The 17,208-nt window shown below is 42.5% G+C and overlaps 1 protein-coding gene across 1 annotated transcript; it reads left to right on the plus strand.

Moving 5' to 3' along the window:
• The first annotated feature begins 10,868 nt into the window (after positions 1–10,868).
• Positions 10,869–11,507, plus strand: LOC149253025 (uncharacterized). The gene has a single exon (XM_089454344.1). The coding sequence runs from the start codon at positions 10,869–10,871 to the stop codon at positions 11,505–11,507; it is 639 nt and encodes a 212-aa protein (XP_089310470.1).
• The last annotated feature ends 5,701 nt before the right edge of the window (positions 11,508–17,208 follow it).

The following is a 17,208-nucleotide window of genomic DNA, read 5'->3' on the forward strand; positions in this document are numbered from 1 at the left end:
CTCTTTCACTTATGAGAAAGATATTTCTCTCATTAAACCCTCATTTTTGTCTTGATTAATTGATTGAGGGATATGAGAAGTAATTTTTTGAATGACCTCTTTTCTATTAGGGATTGGATATGTAAGCATTTCCTGGAAATGTCATACTAACTGCTCCTCTATATCTTTGTGCTGAAGAAGTCGTTGGCCCTCCCAATATTTGATATAAAATATTATATTATCGTGCATGTGCTTGATCATTGTCCTATGGAAAAAAATTGGTATTTCTCTCCACTTCTCGTAACCATTGCACACGATATTTTTGTCTCCAAAGGGTCTCCTCTTACTTTCACTTATGCTCTCTTTTGTTAACTAGTTTACCTTTCTCCAAAATGAGAGCCTCCAATCATCCCTATGTGATAATTTGTTGTTGAATTTCTTCCAAGTGTGCTTCTAATTCTTGTTTACTTCCCATAATGTGTCCAAATTCCTTGGAGTTTCAATCCTTGATATTTTTCTTTAGCTATTTCAAATTGAGTTAAAAATAATTCATGTGGTTCCATCCTTCCGCATGAATTTCCTCCCACCACAAATGGGCTTTGGATATGAACTATGGATCCTACAACCAGAAGCACTAAAACTAAAAAGACCAATTTTGGGGGGCTAGTTTTAAATATATTTCGAATCTAATTGGTCATTTATCCAAGCCGAGACATTGATTTGAATATAATAAGGGGAAAAAATTTAAAATCAAACACAACTATAGTGAAATTGATCTTCAATTAATAAATAGAAATGTTGAAATTGTTTACATGCAGAACGAAAGCAGACTAGCTCAAACCATTGTAGCTTATCTTTGAGAAGTGATGTGACAACCACGCATTTTGTTTAAATATGTTACAATGATGCTCAAAGGTATTTTTATCATCAAGAAACAATGAGAAACTCTAACCCTAGGAGATCAAGTGCCAAAGGCTTATGGACCTCGATGGGGTAAGTTTGAATGTCAACTTCCACGGGTCATAATTTTGGCATATGATCTTCGTTTGGAGCACACAACATTTTGTTATAAAGGTATTCCTAAGGAGAAGAACTTGTAATTATTGATGGGATTCAATCATTTTTGTTGTCCTGTTTGCCAAAAAAACATTGTTTAGGGCCTCAAAATGGCTCTGGAAGTTTAGGACCTAAAAAGTACCAAAAATAGAAAACTGCCAAAATAAGATAATTGTGTTGTGAGCTAGTGGAATAGGTGGGTGGCCATCAATATCCACCTGGATCATTCCTACCACCTTAGGAAACAATGGTCTTAATTGCATTAAGTGCCTCCATGAGATTGGGAAAATTCTACTAAAATTGGTCCCTAGTGAGCCACTTGCCTTTGTGTAGGCATTGACCTACTTTGATAACCCGATATAACTAGATCCTCTATTAGATAGTGTTATTAATTTGTGTGTCCATGATCTAATCATTTGTGGCCTATTCAATGCAATTTGGGTTGAGCTTTACCTATGTAAACTGCTATAAAAAATTTCATGTGTATAACAATGATGGAAAGTATGGTCAAAGGTGATCCATATTGTACAATGGACTCATGCCAAGGAATGGGGGGAATACTTAGCTCAAAATAGTTGTCACCCACCACCTTGGTTATAGTCTAAGGTCCATAATGATGTGGTTGAAGCTTCTGATGGGCCCTGGAAAGGTGTTCCTTCTACAAATGTAACCAAATCTTATCTCCCACCTAAAACTTGTTTGGCAGCTTATGTTGATCATGATGTTATTTATATTTATAATTGGCTCTGTGAAATATATTATGGAATTGTTGGAAAATGTGTTAAATTGGTTTAATACACTTGGTATCTTTTTCGGATTTAGGTTGAACATGTGTATATTTTGCCTATGTAGTTTCAAGGGTCAATGCAACATCAATGGGACACAATGGTTGAAATCACAAGCCCGCTTGAAAGGAGTTGTGGCCAATAAATTTATGGATAGCTCTATTATAGTTGTGTTGAACATATGGGAGACACTCATCCTATGTTCATGGATGCTTGGAATTGCACATTTGTAAAGAGTGCATGATCATGATGTTGATGACCTATGTCTTCTGATCATCAATCTAAGGGTGGAAGGTAGACTACTTGGTGGGCTTGGTGTCCATCAATGACTAGAGGCTCAACCAGAATGAAATTAGGAACCTATTATCCTGATCTTATATGATGGTCTACAAATCCAAAAATGTACCCAACTTGTTTGAAGAAGAGCTTGGTAGTGGCTTTTTCTATTATACTCTTCTTGTAGGCAGCCAAAATGGCCATCTAAGAAAATCTATCAAAAACCAAAAATACACAATCATTACCATGTTTGGTATAAGGAAGGCCAGAGATATTGTCCATCGAGATGGCTTCCCAAGGTTGGTCAGGAATAGGCTGAGGGGTGTATATGCCTTGCTTCTAAATGGTTGGTTTGGAAATGGTGCAGGCAATGTAGGATTTGATATACTTGTCAAGATCATGTCAGAGTTTTGGCCAAAAATAATAATTTTATAGTACTTCCATTATATTCTCCACACCAAAGTTCCCTGTGACCTGACTATAATGTGCCTCCCATACAACTTGGAATTCTCTCTTGAAGGAATGCAAAGGTTTCTTCAGTAGCACAACAATCCATTTTGAAGTTGGAAGTCTAGAATTGGCATGGAAATCATCAAAATCATGTAGGTGGTATTGAATTTTGAGTTAGTGTCATATAGTTCTAGCCATCTAGAGGTCTAGTATGCACAAAAGTTGAGAATTGTGTTCAGTCCCATAATGAGGGGTCGATTGAGGCAGTCTGTGACAAGATTGGTGCTACCCTTCTTATATTTAATGTTCAAATTGAATTTTTGTAAATATGTGGACCATTTCTTATGTTGATCATTTTACAACTCCCCCTATGCCTACATTAGTTGAAGAGGGTGGTGATCCGTGTGGATCATCGTCTCCTTCCTCGAAATTTAACGTTTACATTATTGGCAAACCTACACGATGGGATACATTTCATTATCATAGATGGTGTATATATGAACAATATGAAAGAGTGTCTCACTATGATAAGCCATCGAATTCCCTTATTGAGTGATGACTACACCAATAACATAGTCAGAGGCATTTGTCTCAATCTCAAATGGTTGTTGCAGGTATATTAGGGTGAGGACTTGTGCAAAGCAAAGGCAGTGTTTCAATTCAATGAATTCCTTCTATTTTGACTAGGGCCAAAAAAACTTTTATTTTGCTCTACCCTTGTTAATTTGACTTAGGGACCATGTGATATGATAGAACCCCAACATGAATCTTCAATAGAAATTAACAAGGCCCAAGAATTTGTGAACCTTTCTTACAGTTGTTGGAGCTGGAAAATATCGAATAACTTGGATCTTAGCTAGATCCACATGCACACCTTGCTCATTAATAATGTAACTCATATATTGGACCTTGTACATTCCAAAGGATCATTTTTCCAAGTTAGCACATAGCTTCTACTACTATAGAGTGTGAAGGACATGTCGAATATGTTGCAAGTGCTCTGCCCAACTCTTGTTGAAGATGAGGATTTAATATAGGTATAAAATTACGAATGAGTTGGTGAAAAGCTGCAAGGTGCCATCATCAGCCTCATGAAAGTTGTGGGTGCATTCATTAAATTGAAGGGAATGGCCAACCACTCAAAAATACCCTTGTTAGACTTGAGGGTAATCTTCAACACATTCGTGGGTTCTATTGGGACTTGGTGATAGATGGACATCAAATCCATCTTGCTTAAGTACTTTGCCCCTTTGATCTGATCAAGAAGTTCATAAAAAATATAATCAGATATATGTTCCTAATTGTGATTTTGTTTAGAGACTAATAATCAATGTATTCTCTAGGACCCATCCTTCTTCTATATGAGTACATTTGGGCTCCCATAGGGTGAAGAACTTGGTCGGTTATACCATTTTTGTAGCAACTTGTTGATGGTGTTGGACCCGCCAACATGTCAGGGGATCTCCTCGGTAAGAAGTCCCAACTAGACCTCAGACCATTTGGAGTAGGAGTCCCAAAAATGGGTAGTAAAGCAATGCCTTGACTGGAATAGCGCACAGAGGTAATTGTGATATCTTTTTCGAAAGAAAGTGTGTGACCTTATAGAGAGTCAAGTGAGATGTATGGGTGTTCTAACACACAAAGGGGAAAAGGAAGTGTGTCCCTTAGAATCCTGTAATAGTACACAGCTTGAAAGGAACACATGAGCGAAATGACATCACAAGATGGAAAGTAGAATAGTCCACCATCCAAAGTGATGGGTTAAAACAACAACACATCTGCAACAAGATTCATACAATTGCATACAAAATAGTTCATACACAAATGCATAAGTTAAATAACATACATAGCTAAAGCAACCAGGATAGTCCAACTACAATAACAACATATGCATGAAAATGTGTCAGTTCTATTATATATTATTAAGTGAAAGTTCCATCCATACATACACCATTGACAGCCACTAGCCCCAATAGTGGAACATTACAATCAACACCGCCTTCTCCTCCAAAGAGATGTACTTTCTCTACACTATGGAGAAGCCAAGGCTTGTCACAATACTCTCCAAGCCTTCTCTAAGCAATGCCTAGCCAAAATCTTGGCTCCCAAAAGCTTGTACTATGAGTTATGAGGTTCTATATATAGCAAAGGGTTGGGTGACCTTTGACATTCCCCTTTGACTCTTGGAATATCCTCATGACTCTTCACGTTACATAGTGACTGTGCACATTCCACTAATGTCACTTGGAACTTCACTTACAATATGTTTACTATAATACAATTTCCACATATACCCATGTGGGAAAAAAATAAGCTCGATTCAACCTGACAAGACAAACAACATCACTTAGGGTCTTGGGGAAAGACCAACTTGGTAACCTCCTCATGATGGTCTTCGGTGACGAGCTGATACCAAGCTTGGTACTACACTATTATGTCCCCATACTGTTTGGTGATGTCCTTGTCAAAGCGAACTCATGCTTCCATGGCTTCCAAGTATATGCTTCTGAAACCTCTATCTAGCTCATCCTAAAGCATGCACAACATTGTCCTGAGTGTGGTTAGACCACTGATATACTTCTAGATGGTCTCTACACTGAGATGCAAGTCATCACTGGTGGCTTCGCACATCAACTTCTCTATATACTTTTCGACATCCAGAATGACTTGGTTCTTCCTCATGGCATGGGTGAGGGTTCAAATGGAAGGGATATTGTGCATTCACACTATGACATCCAGACTCCTGAACAATTGTGCATAGGAAGCATCAATGCTAGTGATGAGCAGAGGGAGTTGCTCATAGTTCTGGATCAACATCTGAATCCATGCTTTTTCTAGCTTAGCCTCTGGCTTCATCCTCTTGTGCAAGTAAAGTGGGGCTCCCTTGTACCTCATTATCCATTCTTGCATAAGCGAAATAGTAGTGTGAATGTCTTTGAGGGTTTAGGTTGTCTGTGTGCACTACTGTTGAAATCTGTATAGATGGACGACAACTTTGTGCATAGTGACAAATATGTTATACACTATTCGCATGGTGGCCTCCAAAGTTGATATCTTCGCCACTATTTCTTTCTTATCTCTGTCATGGTAGATCTTGCGGACTACTCTGTTCTCTGTCTAGCCTCTTCCAAGCCCTTTTCCATTCGATCATTCTCTGCTATCAAGAATTTGAACATTGAACTCGTGGCTTCTACATAGGCCTTAGTGTTGGGTAGCAGAGGTCCTGCATAAGGTTTTTGGGGTAGAAATCCCAAGAAGTAGGATTTAGATATTATACAAATTCCGAAATATGCGGAGTGCGAAGTATAATAGATTGAGTCAAAGGGTAGTCCACCCGAAAATAATAAAAAGTAATGTAAATAGAGTTGGCCCGCGCAGGGATCGCAGGCTAAGAAAGGGTATAAATAGAGCGCGGCTCAATGAGGGAAAGGCAGTTCTTTTGGAGTATGAAATGTAATGGGTTCTTAAAGAAGACAATCTGAAAGCGTCTATAAGTCCAAGTCAAGGGTTGGGTAGTAGGTAGAGGCTTTGCAGCTGTGTGCGCAGAGGCCTAGAAAGTTCGTAGCTGTGTGCGCAGACCCTTGCAGCTGAGTGCGCAGGGTAGATCTGGAGGTATTGGTGAAGAATAATAATAAAGATAAGTTTGCTTCTGGAATTTTGTGTTATCGTGCATCTGACTTTATGGTTTACTTTTCTATATCTGGTTAATGCAAATGTGATGAATGTATGCAAATCTGGGTTCATTTTGTGCGCAAATAAATTATGTTGGTTAAATGTTTGCTTAAAGACCCTATTGAATAGTTCTGAATCATAACTGCTTCATTCAAGTAGAATAGCGCATGAATAAGAAAAATATAATCACCTTGGATCAACGCGAAGGCCAAGCAGCTCGGAGTTATAGACCAGTGCGTGAACCCTCCAGTACACATCTAGACATCCCTAGGGTGCAGAAACCTGGTTCCAGCACCCTCCCATGCTACCTCGGGTGAGACCTCAGTTCGTGTTCCGCGGGCTGTTGCCAAAAGGGCCGGTAGCTGTGAGATTTGTTTGGCTAAATAACTCTTCTGAACCTGGGTCAAGCCCAAACAAGCCAACAAATGGTTCCATTGTCGGGACCGGGATCTGCCTAAGGGGTGTTTAGGTGTGGAACACGGGGACCCAATAGAGAAAGAACATTGAAAATTCGAGAGGATCAAGGACGGTAATATATCAAGTGTAGCGATGGCGAATGCAATTTAGTTACCTGTATTCAAGGGAGCCGGAGGCGAAGACCTAGAACAATTTTGGTTTGTGCATCAGTATGGAACGCGCAGCAAGTTGCAGATGGTAACATCAAGAAAGCCATCTTAGTCAGCGCACTACAGGACCGAGCACTAACATGGTACATGAAGTATTCAAGCATCAACCCAATAGCGGGGATAGCAGATATCCATACTGAATTGAAAAAGGAGTTTATCCAGCCAAAGATAGAAGCGCATTTGGTTGTAGGATTCAAAGAAATCATGATGATGCCTGGCAAGACCCCATGGGATCTAGATCAAAGGTTGAAAAGCACCATTCATGAGGCCAACATGACCTTGACGGATGCACAACACTGCGCTTGGTTCGTCACATCGTTAACGCCATATCTAAAGACGGCTTTGTCACAACAGAAGATCTCAACCCAAGCGGAAGCGCTGGAAGCAGCAATGCGGCTGCACGAAACCCCAGTACAGGACCTAGGGTTGGGAGTTCAGCAAATCCAAGCGCAATTCCAAAATTTGTGTTTGGAGATACAAAAGTTAAAACATGACCAAATGACGCGTTCAGAAATCCGGGAGGAAGTATGGTGCATAAAGTGTAAAGGCCAGGGACATGATAAGGATCATTGTCCAGTGTTGGTGAATTTTGTGGTCATAGGGGGACCGACACCATTGCAACTAGAGGCACAGATAGGGCCGAGCGCAGTCACCTCACTCTGGTGCGGAATCTGTCAGGTAGGAGGAAAGCACAACAAGAATCATTGTCATCTATTACCAAAATACAACCAAACCCGTCAGCAGCTCTTTTGTAACTTTTGTAGATCAGTGGGTCATGAGGAAAGGGATTTCTGTAGTTATCGAATGTTTATGGACCAGGCACCTACCTACAGAATGAAGACTGAGGGGCGAGGTCAGGATCCAGCTGCGGCGATTGGGCGCGGTGGGTTCCCAGGATGGGGTCGAGGACGGGGCAGAATGGGACTAAGAAGGCGTCGCGAGCAGCTAATCTATTACAACTATGGAGGACCGGGACATTATGCGCGAGATTGTACCAATCCGAATCAAATATCATGTCCGTATTGTGAGAAATTTGATCATGAGCTGCTAGATTTCCCCATGCTAATAGCATAGATTCGCGAAAAGAAGGCAGCGCCTCCTACAACAACGCAAAATGTGCTGATGATGAGATCCGTACCCTGTGACTACGAACCCACGGTCAACAAGATATTGTGACGCAATGCAGCCACGGGAAAGGATGATGGGAAGACTAATATGGAAGCTAGGGAAAGCTTCACGGACATCTCTACTCGAGGTAGTAGGGATCTGCCTAAGCCAACTCGGGATCCCTCGATGATGACTACTTTCTTAGAGACATGCCTAAAACTACTTCGCGACAACCGGGCAGTTAGAGGGTTACAAGAAGTGATTAATAGATGCGCAGGGTGGGGTGAACCTCACACGGTCCAGAAAATAGGAAGACACGCATTGCGGACGGGTCAGGAAATGCGGCTAATGGCATAGATTGGCGACTATGAGATGGATCAGGTCATTCTGGACCTAGGTTCTGATGCAAATGTATTGCCTAAACAGACTTGGGAGCGCATGGATAAGCCTACACTACAATGGTCTCCTATCCAATTGCGGCTGGCCAACCAACAAAAGATCTTGCCCATGGGAAGGCTACAAGGGATTACAGTAGACATTGATGGCATAAGTGCCTAGACGGATTTTGGAGTTATTGAAATCATGGACGAACATATTCTGTATCTTGCGTTGCTAGGGATAGACTGGGCCATTGATATGAATGGGGTTATTAACCTCAAACAGAGGAAGATGATATTTGAGAAGAAGTCACTCCGGGTCATTGTTCCACTAGACCCAATAGACGGACCGCGCTACACAGAACCAGTGCATGGCAAAGAGAGGGGCGATGTATTAGATAGTATCTACAAAATTGCTGCAACAGAAGAGCGGAGATTCTCGTGGGGTTACACCAGTGATTCAGATGAGGAGGATGAGTGATGGCACAATAATGTGAATGAGGCAACCACATTGCACTGTAATATGATGACGAAATCCCTGTATTGCATTAAAGTTCAGAACTGCGAACTGCCAATGTATGACAGGCTGACAGTAGTAGAGGACTTCCTAGATAAGTTCGAAAGCACGGTACCAGAGTACCAATGGTTCGATGCACTAAAATGAGCATTGTGCGCGACACCAGTGTGATGGTGGGATACCCATGTAGGGACCTTCGAAGATTGGCGAAGTTGCAGGTGCATGATGGAGATAATATTTGGGAAGCCCGAGCTACGAATAACGGGGAAATACAATGGACGAGATGATCCACGCATGCACCTGACCAATTGGACCCGAGCTTATGGTGCGGAGCCTCAACCAGAATGGGTGCACTTATTTTATCATACCCTGGATGTCATTCCAAGAAACTGGTATACGGAAACAGAGCTCTGGCATGGCACTGGCGAATGGGATATCCTGCGCGAAGGGTTTTTGTTGACTTTTCTCTTTGAAGACCAATGGATGGATACTGTGGACGATACATTACAGCTAGTAAAGGCCGCCATATTCAGAACACCGTTGGAACCAGAAGAAGTCGGGCCATCAGACTGGTCGCGACAGTTGAACCAGGCCTTAGCATGTTACAATGTACAAGCAGAAGATGATGAGGATGACCCGCGTAACATCAATATACCAAGAATCCGAAGGGAATCATGAGGTGCGCGGCCCTGAGATAGAAGATCCAAACATCATGGTGCCGTTGAAAACAAGGCAAGTAAATATCGGAACAGAGGAAGAGCCGAAGTATGCCACACTTGGGGACTACTAGGATGACGCCACAGTGGAAAAGGTCATTGAACTACTCCGCGAATACCGCGATTTATTTCCTACAAAAATGATAGAGTTAAAAGGGATTCTAGGAGACCTAGGGATGATGAAGATAACTTTGAAGCCAGATGTGAATCCAGTGAAGCAACGACCCTATCGATTGAATCCAAAATACAAAGAAAAAGTCCGCGAAGAATTGGATAAGATGTTGGTAGCAGGAATTATTGAACCAGTTGAGGAGTCTGATTGGGTAAGCCCTATGGTCGTATAGGAGAAGAAATAGAAGGGGGAGATCCGCATTTGTGTGGATCTACGAAAGCTCAATGATGCTTGTGTTAATGATCCGTTCCCAACACCCTTTACAGATGAGGTACTAGAAAATGTGGGTAGGGAGGAAGCATACTCCTTCACAGACGAGTTCTCCGGGTACCATCAGATCAAGATCGCACCCGAAGATCGGAGCAAGACAACGTTCACTACCGAATGGGGTTGTTTTCAGTATACAGTAATGCCCTTTGGACTAAAGAATGCGCCCGCGATATTTTCCCGTATTGTGGTAGCTGCATTCAAGGAGTTTATCCACAAGTTCTTAGAAGTCTACCTGGATGACTGGACCGTCTTTGGCCTGGTTAAGAAGCATGTCGCGAGCTTACGATTAATGTTGGATACCTACCGATGACACCAAATTGCGCTCAACTTAAAGAAGTGTACTTTTCTCATCCCTTTTGGGAACTTGCTAGGCCATGTGGTTTGTAAGCAAGGACTGATGGTGGATCTGACAAAGATCATTGTCATATTGAATCTGCAAGCGCCGCGCAGTGTAAAGCAGCTACGCGCTATGTTAGGACATACGGGCTACTATTGGAAGTTCATCAAAAGCTACGCCCAGATTACAGCTCCGATGGAGCAATTGCTGAAAAAAGATGCTACTTATTGCTGGAATGAGGAATGCAACAGAAGCCTAGAGACGCTTAAGGAGAAAATGGCTTCAGCTCCTATATTGGTCTTTCCGAAATGGGACGTCGAGTTTCATGTGCATGTGGACACATCCTGTATCACACTGGGAGCGGTACTCACTCAACCAGGAGCAGAGGGACTGGACCATCCGATTGCATTCGCAAGTCGCAGGTTGTCCAAGGTAGAGAAGAATTACTCCACTACTGAGCAAGAAGGATTAGCGATGGTATACGCACTCCAAAAGTTTTGTCACTATCTGCTCAGAGGACATTTTAAGATGTACACGGATCACTCTACGCTCAAGTGCCTACTGAACAAGCTTAGGTTGGGGTGGCACATTTGTCGATGGTTTCTGTTGTTTCAAGAATATGATTTTGAGGTTGTTGTAAAGCTGGGACGTCTGAATGCAGGTCTAGATCATCTGTCCCGAATTGAGATCGGTGAAGAACCAACAAATCTAGAAGAGGGACTTCTGGATGCTCAATTATATGTCGTACGTATTGCAGATGGCCACTTTGAAGATATCATCCAATTTTTAACTACATGCACTGCACCACAAGGGTATTCTGTCCAGCAAAAGAAGGAATTGGTGATACGCGCAGCAGATTTTACCGTAATTGTAGGCCACCTCTACAAGATGGGCAATAATGAAATATTGCGCAGATACGTACCCAAATTCAAGCGTGGGCAGATCCTGGCCAAAGCACATGGAGGGGTTGTTGGCGGACATTATGCAGGCCGCGCCACAGCCCAGAAGATTCTTTGCACCGGATTATGGTGGCCCACTCTACATCAAGATTCAAAGGCATACTGTCGGGCCTGCAATGTATGTCAACGGACGGGCAAGCCGTTGCGAAGGGACGAAATGCCACTTCTGCCACAAATGAAACTACATGTTGAAAATGCAACAAGATGATGGAGCTTAGTGGAAAGGAGTCGCCTTCACTAAGTGGGCCCACAAGCTATTTTTGGCGCAAAGTCTATTTTTAGACATATGGATCATGGTCTATGAGTTGCAGGATGTTGTTTATGGATGATTGATCATGTTGGGAAAAATAGATGGACTTCTATTTTTGGTTCACAGCGGAGTGATCAGAGTCTATTTTTAGACTGCCAGGCTAAAAATAGAAACAGTCAAATATTATTAGCCCTTAGTAATATTTGGACTATAAACTTTATCTTATTCTCTTGGAGCACTTCAGTTTGAGCTACGGATGTGGCACATGCAGCTAACAGAAGGAATCATGTGGTTTCTTATGTGTTAGTTGAGCTATTGCATGCAGGACTTCAGTTAGAACTCATGTGGTTGAGTTCTGTGGAGTTGACTGTGGAGTTGATGGAGTTGTGTTCAGTTTGACTTGGTTGAACTAGTTGTATTTTAGTCTAACTAAAGAATACACTAGTGATGAGTTGTGTGAATTGATTGTTAATTAATTCACTAATTATTAACTCATAAAGAAACTAAAGAATACATCAGTTAACTCAGTGCATGGACAGTTCAACAGAGATAGGTGTTTGAGGTAAGTGAAAGGGTGAGTTGTGACTATCAGTTGTGCATGAGATTTTGCACATGCATGGATTGAGTAATGCCAATGAGGATTGCGCAATGTGGGCCAATATCAAGGCAATTGTAGCTTGTGATCATGTGATTCTCTTGCAGGATTGTGCAATGGAGGCAGGCAAAGCAGAGGAGGAGATTTGAACCTGTGACTTGTTCGGATCTGAGCTAGTTTTGTGTGTAACAGGTGGAGATAGTGCTGGATACTTGTGAGGAGTATTGTACTATGTATTGTTACATGTTCTCAATCATTATAATATACAGATAGTGTGGGGTTTTCGACTATATGCTTTCCCCAGGTTACATACTGTGTTAATGTGCGCATGCGATTGATGTTTTTTTGTTTTTAATTCCGCAAAATTGATGATCAACGTAGAGGAGATTATGTATTGTGCATGTATTCCGCAATAGTGTATAATCAGGATAATCTCTGTGAATAAGTGTCGTATTATTCAAAATTTCTACACTACATCCATTTGAGAAATGGGCGATTGACTTCATTGGGCCTATCAAACCGCGAGGAAAGACAGGCGCGCGCTATATCATCACTGCAACTAAGTATTTGACCCGATGGGCTGAGGCACAGCCAGTTAAAGATTGCACGGCTGTGACAACGGTAAAATTCTTGTTCGAAAACATACTAACTAGGTTTGGTTGCCCCAGAATTCTCATGAGTGATAGGGGAACACATTTTTTGAATGACACGATCAATGCACTCACTAAGGAATTCCAGATCTATCACCAACAAAGTACGCCCTACCATCCGCAAGTGAATGGGACCGTTGAGGCATTCAACAAGATTCTGGAGACTGCATTGACGAAAGTTTGCAATGCGCGACAAAATGACTGGGATTTGCGCATTCCTATCATGCTATGGGCATACAGAACTACATGCAAGAAGCTGACAGGCCAAACACCGTTTCGGTTAGTTTATGGCCAGGAGGCCGTTATGCCTATGGAATATATTGTGCCTAGTCTACAGATTGCGGCAATCACAGGTATGGCAGACCATGGGGCATTGGAAGAGAGGCTCGCACAGCTAGAAGAATTGGAGGAGGAATGGTTTCTGGCTGGATTCCATCAGCAGGTACAGAAACAGCGTGAGAAAGCGTGGCATGATCGCCATATCAAGGTGCGCACCTTCAAGGAGAATGATCTAGTCTTGCTGTATGACAGTAAGTTCGAAAAATTCCCAGGAAAACTCTGCATGCACTGGTTGGGACCCTATGTCGTCAAAGAAGTTACCGATGGAGGCGCGGTTCAGCTGGCTAAACTCAATGGAGACCCCTTTCCAGGAAGAGTGAACGGCAGTCGCCTAAATCTCTACACGGGCGGGTTAACCGCCTGACTAGCCAAGGAGAAGATAGTCTCACCGCTCCAACCAGTTGCAAGAGAGCGCGGGACGATAAAGAAGCTTGGGGAACAAATGCGTGAGTACCATGGTGCGTGAGCATTTGACCAAACACAAGGGTCTCGGTGGCACGAGGAGGCTCACGTGGATGCGCCGATCGCAATGATGACCATTGATATCACTATTCATGACAAGATGTCGGCAACATGGCAAAACGGAGCAGGCGGCGGGACATTAAGAGATACAGTATGAGCCAGATATGGAACAAACAGCCACCGATTCCACACGGGAAGGTTACATGAGCGGAAATCACTGCATTTGAATTTCGCATGGCTTATAAATTACCAAGGGGAGTCCACTTGGTGGCCTACAGTTCGAAAACACCAATGGAGTTGTTCATTATCCATGCACAAGGCATGCGCCCAAAGGTAGTAATCTGGCCGATGGTGAGGCAGGACTCTCTAAGGAGTATGGGGGTGACAACTGCAGCATCACCAGTAGGAGATGTATCGGAAAAAAGGGAACACGAAGCAGAATTGGTTCGGAGGTCATCGCCTCACCCAGGGGCAGGCCGGCGCACTACAACAGAACAACGAAAGGCTGGACAGATGGGGACCACAGGTAGATATGCACTTAATAAGTCGTCTCTAATGTCCCTCGAAGTTTGGGATCCTGCAGACAATAGCCAGGGTCTTGCAAAATTGCAACACAGGCTGCAGCGGACGATGCGAAGGGAGGATACGAAGGTCGGAAATGGCTGTGCTGGTACCAGGCGGTCCCGTAGGTGGCTCCCCTGCTCGTGCTAAAATCCTCGGAGGGGGTGTTCTGTGTTAACCGAGTAGAGCAGAATGAGCATCATCAGTTGCGAGATATGGTAGAAACACTGAAGCAGGAGACGGATGAAGCGTTGTAGGAGACAAGGAAGGAGTACCAGGATGACAACCATCACTCACAGGGAGGCAAACCACAAAGCCAAGGCAGAGCGTCTAGTTGTGCCGATGAGTGACTCAGGACGAGTCACAATGATTGTGTTGGGGGACTGTTGGGTAGCGGAGGTCCCGCGTAAGGGTTTTGGGGCAGAAAGCCCAAGAAGTAGGATTTAGATATTGTAAAAATTCTGAAATATACGGAGCACGAAGTATAATAGATTGAGTCAAAGGGTAATTTGCCCGAAAATAATAAAAAGTAATGTAAATAGAGTTGGCCTGCATAGGGATTGCGGGCCAGGAAATGGTATAAATACAATGTGGCTCTATGAGGGAAAGGTAGTTCTTTTGGAGTATGAAATGTAATGGGTTCTTAAAGAAGTCAGTCTGAAAGCATCTATAAGTCCAAGTCAAGGGTTGGGTAGTAGGTAGAGGCTCTGCAGCTGTTTGCACAAAGGCCTAGAAAGTCCGCAGCTATGACCCCTGCGATTGAGTGCGCAGGGTAGATCTAGATGTATTGGTGAAGAATAATAATAAAGATAAGTTTGCTTCTAGAATTCTCTGTTATCATGCATGTGTCTTTATGGTTTACTTTTCTATATCTGGTTAATGCAAATGTGATGAATGTATGTGAATCTGGGTTCATTTTGTGCGCAAATAAATTATGTTGGTTAAATGTTTGCTTAAAGACCCTGTTGAATAGTTCTGAATCATAAATGCTTCATTCAAGTAGAATAGCACATGAATAAGAAAAATAGAATCACCCTGGATTAGCGCGAAGGCCAAGGTACGCGGAGTTATAAACCAGTGCGTGAACCCTCCAGTACACATCTAGACATCCCTAGGGTGCAGAAACTTGGTTCCAGCACCCTCCCCTGCTACCTCGGGTGAGACCTTAGTCCGCGCTCCGCGGGCTGTTGTCGAAAGGGCCGGTAGCTGCGGGATTTGTTTGGCTAAATAACTCTTCCGAACTTGGGTCAGGCCCAAACAAGCCAACAATTAGAAGCCTCGACCATGGCAACTAGATGTCTCCTAACATCTTGTACAATCACCGTTTCCTCTGTGTGGGCAGGTGATGTGTGATTATCGAGGAGTTTCTTTCTTCGTGCCTATACAATCCTATGTTGTGACTCATCAAATGCAAGATTATACACATCCATCTTTGGATCATCATTGATGAGAACAACTTCTCCTTCCTCGCTCGAGACTAGTTGTGATTCTAGAGGTGGTGCAGACTATGGTGCAACCTCGGATTCTCTTGGCATGAGATCGGTGTCTTGGTCTTGTAGATATTTTTCCATCTTCATGTATGTTTCCTCCACCTGCTGAGCAAGTTCCCAAACCTCATCCTGCTCACCCTCTTCTTCATTTGTTGGTTGCTCTGTTGTCTCAACCTATATATGCGTAGTTTTCTCTGTCAATGAGCCTTGTCTTTCTTCATGTTCCTGTTTCTTCCCTTCTTCCCTTTCTCTCCTCCTGAGCTCATGTTCTGCTTTCAACTTCTTCTCCATCTCAAGCAATCTCCTCTCTATATCTTCCAACCTTTGCTTATCTCTCTTCCTCTGCTCCACTCTCCTTTGCGCTATCGCCTCTTCGCATCTATCTCCAAACCTACTCTCTCAACAAGTGGATCTTCTTTGAACTTGTAGCTTTGTTCAGCCTCTATCCTCTCGAAAATAATCCTCTTTCCTTTGTCTTGCATCAGTTTACTGCTCACTATTGTTGTTCTTATTGCTTCCTGTGGTGTTACTGCATGCAATGCTTCTTTCCATTCTACCGCTATGCTGACCGATTCATTAAGCCTAGAGGAGTTGTAGCAATACGTCCAAGGATCATTCACTGGCCAATGACATGCCCTGTAGATCCATGGGTAGTACACCTTTGTAGAAATTCTCACTGTAGATCACCTGATAATGAAATGTAACTAAAGCAAAATACTTGATCTACTTCTACTATCAAACTTGCAGAAGCTTAATCGATTTTGAGCAAGATCAAACAGAACACATATAATAGAGGAGATGAATCAATCACACATGAAACATAGAAGAATACTCTGGGGAAAGCCTCAGCTAAAAACCCCGCTATTTGTATTATCATACAAGTGGAAATATCTCAGAATTACATAAAGCTTTATTTCTCACAGCTATCTAGCTCTCAGTACAATCCCTCTCACTGCTCATAGACAGACTAGACAACTCATATGCCTTTCCCTCTATCCTCCAAGCCTCCTATTTCCTTGTGCTGTTTTCCCTGGGTGTTCCTGCTGTAACCTTGTGTGACATTGGTCTCACACACTGCTCCAACACACTATAAAACTGAGCAATACTCAAGGAATCAATTCCTTCTGCATGTAAGAGATTTTCTTATAGGAAAATTCTTGCAACTGATAGTACACTGTCCAGGCCTTTAATCTCAACTAGGCCTTTGTCTGAACTGACATGCATGAGTTATTCATGAGAGAATATTCAGTTATTTGGAGTACATTAGTTTCAAGCATGCATGCATTAACTGACTGAACTCACGATTAGTTCCACAAACTGTTTGGAACTAATCTAACTGGACTTAACTCAATGGACTGAGCTAACTAATTACAACACAAATACAACTCATCCTTATCTCCTTAATTAAGGGATAACTTCCTCAATGAAATGGATACTGTTGCATGTCTTCACAAAGACTTCATGTTTGAATTTCTCCAACTAATTAACTCAGGATGAATTAATTAATTATATTTTTTTCAAACAGTTGGTGAGAGTAAATTCAAATTTTAATTCAAGGTCAA

This window comes from Pinus tabuliformis, chromosome 7 (genome assembly GCF_031772625.1).
Source record: "Pinus tabuliformis cultivar Carrire ecotype Pingquan chromosome 7, CPIR1, whole genome shotgun sequence".
NCBI classification, from domain to species: Eukaryota; Viridiplantae; Streptophyta; class Pinopsida; order Pinales; family Pinaceae; genus Pinus; species Pinus tabuliformis.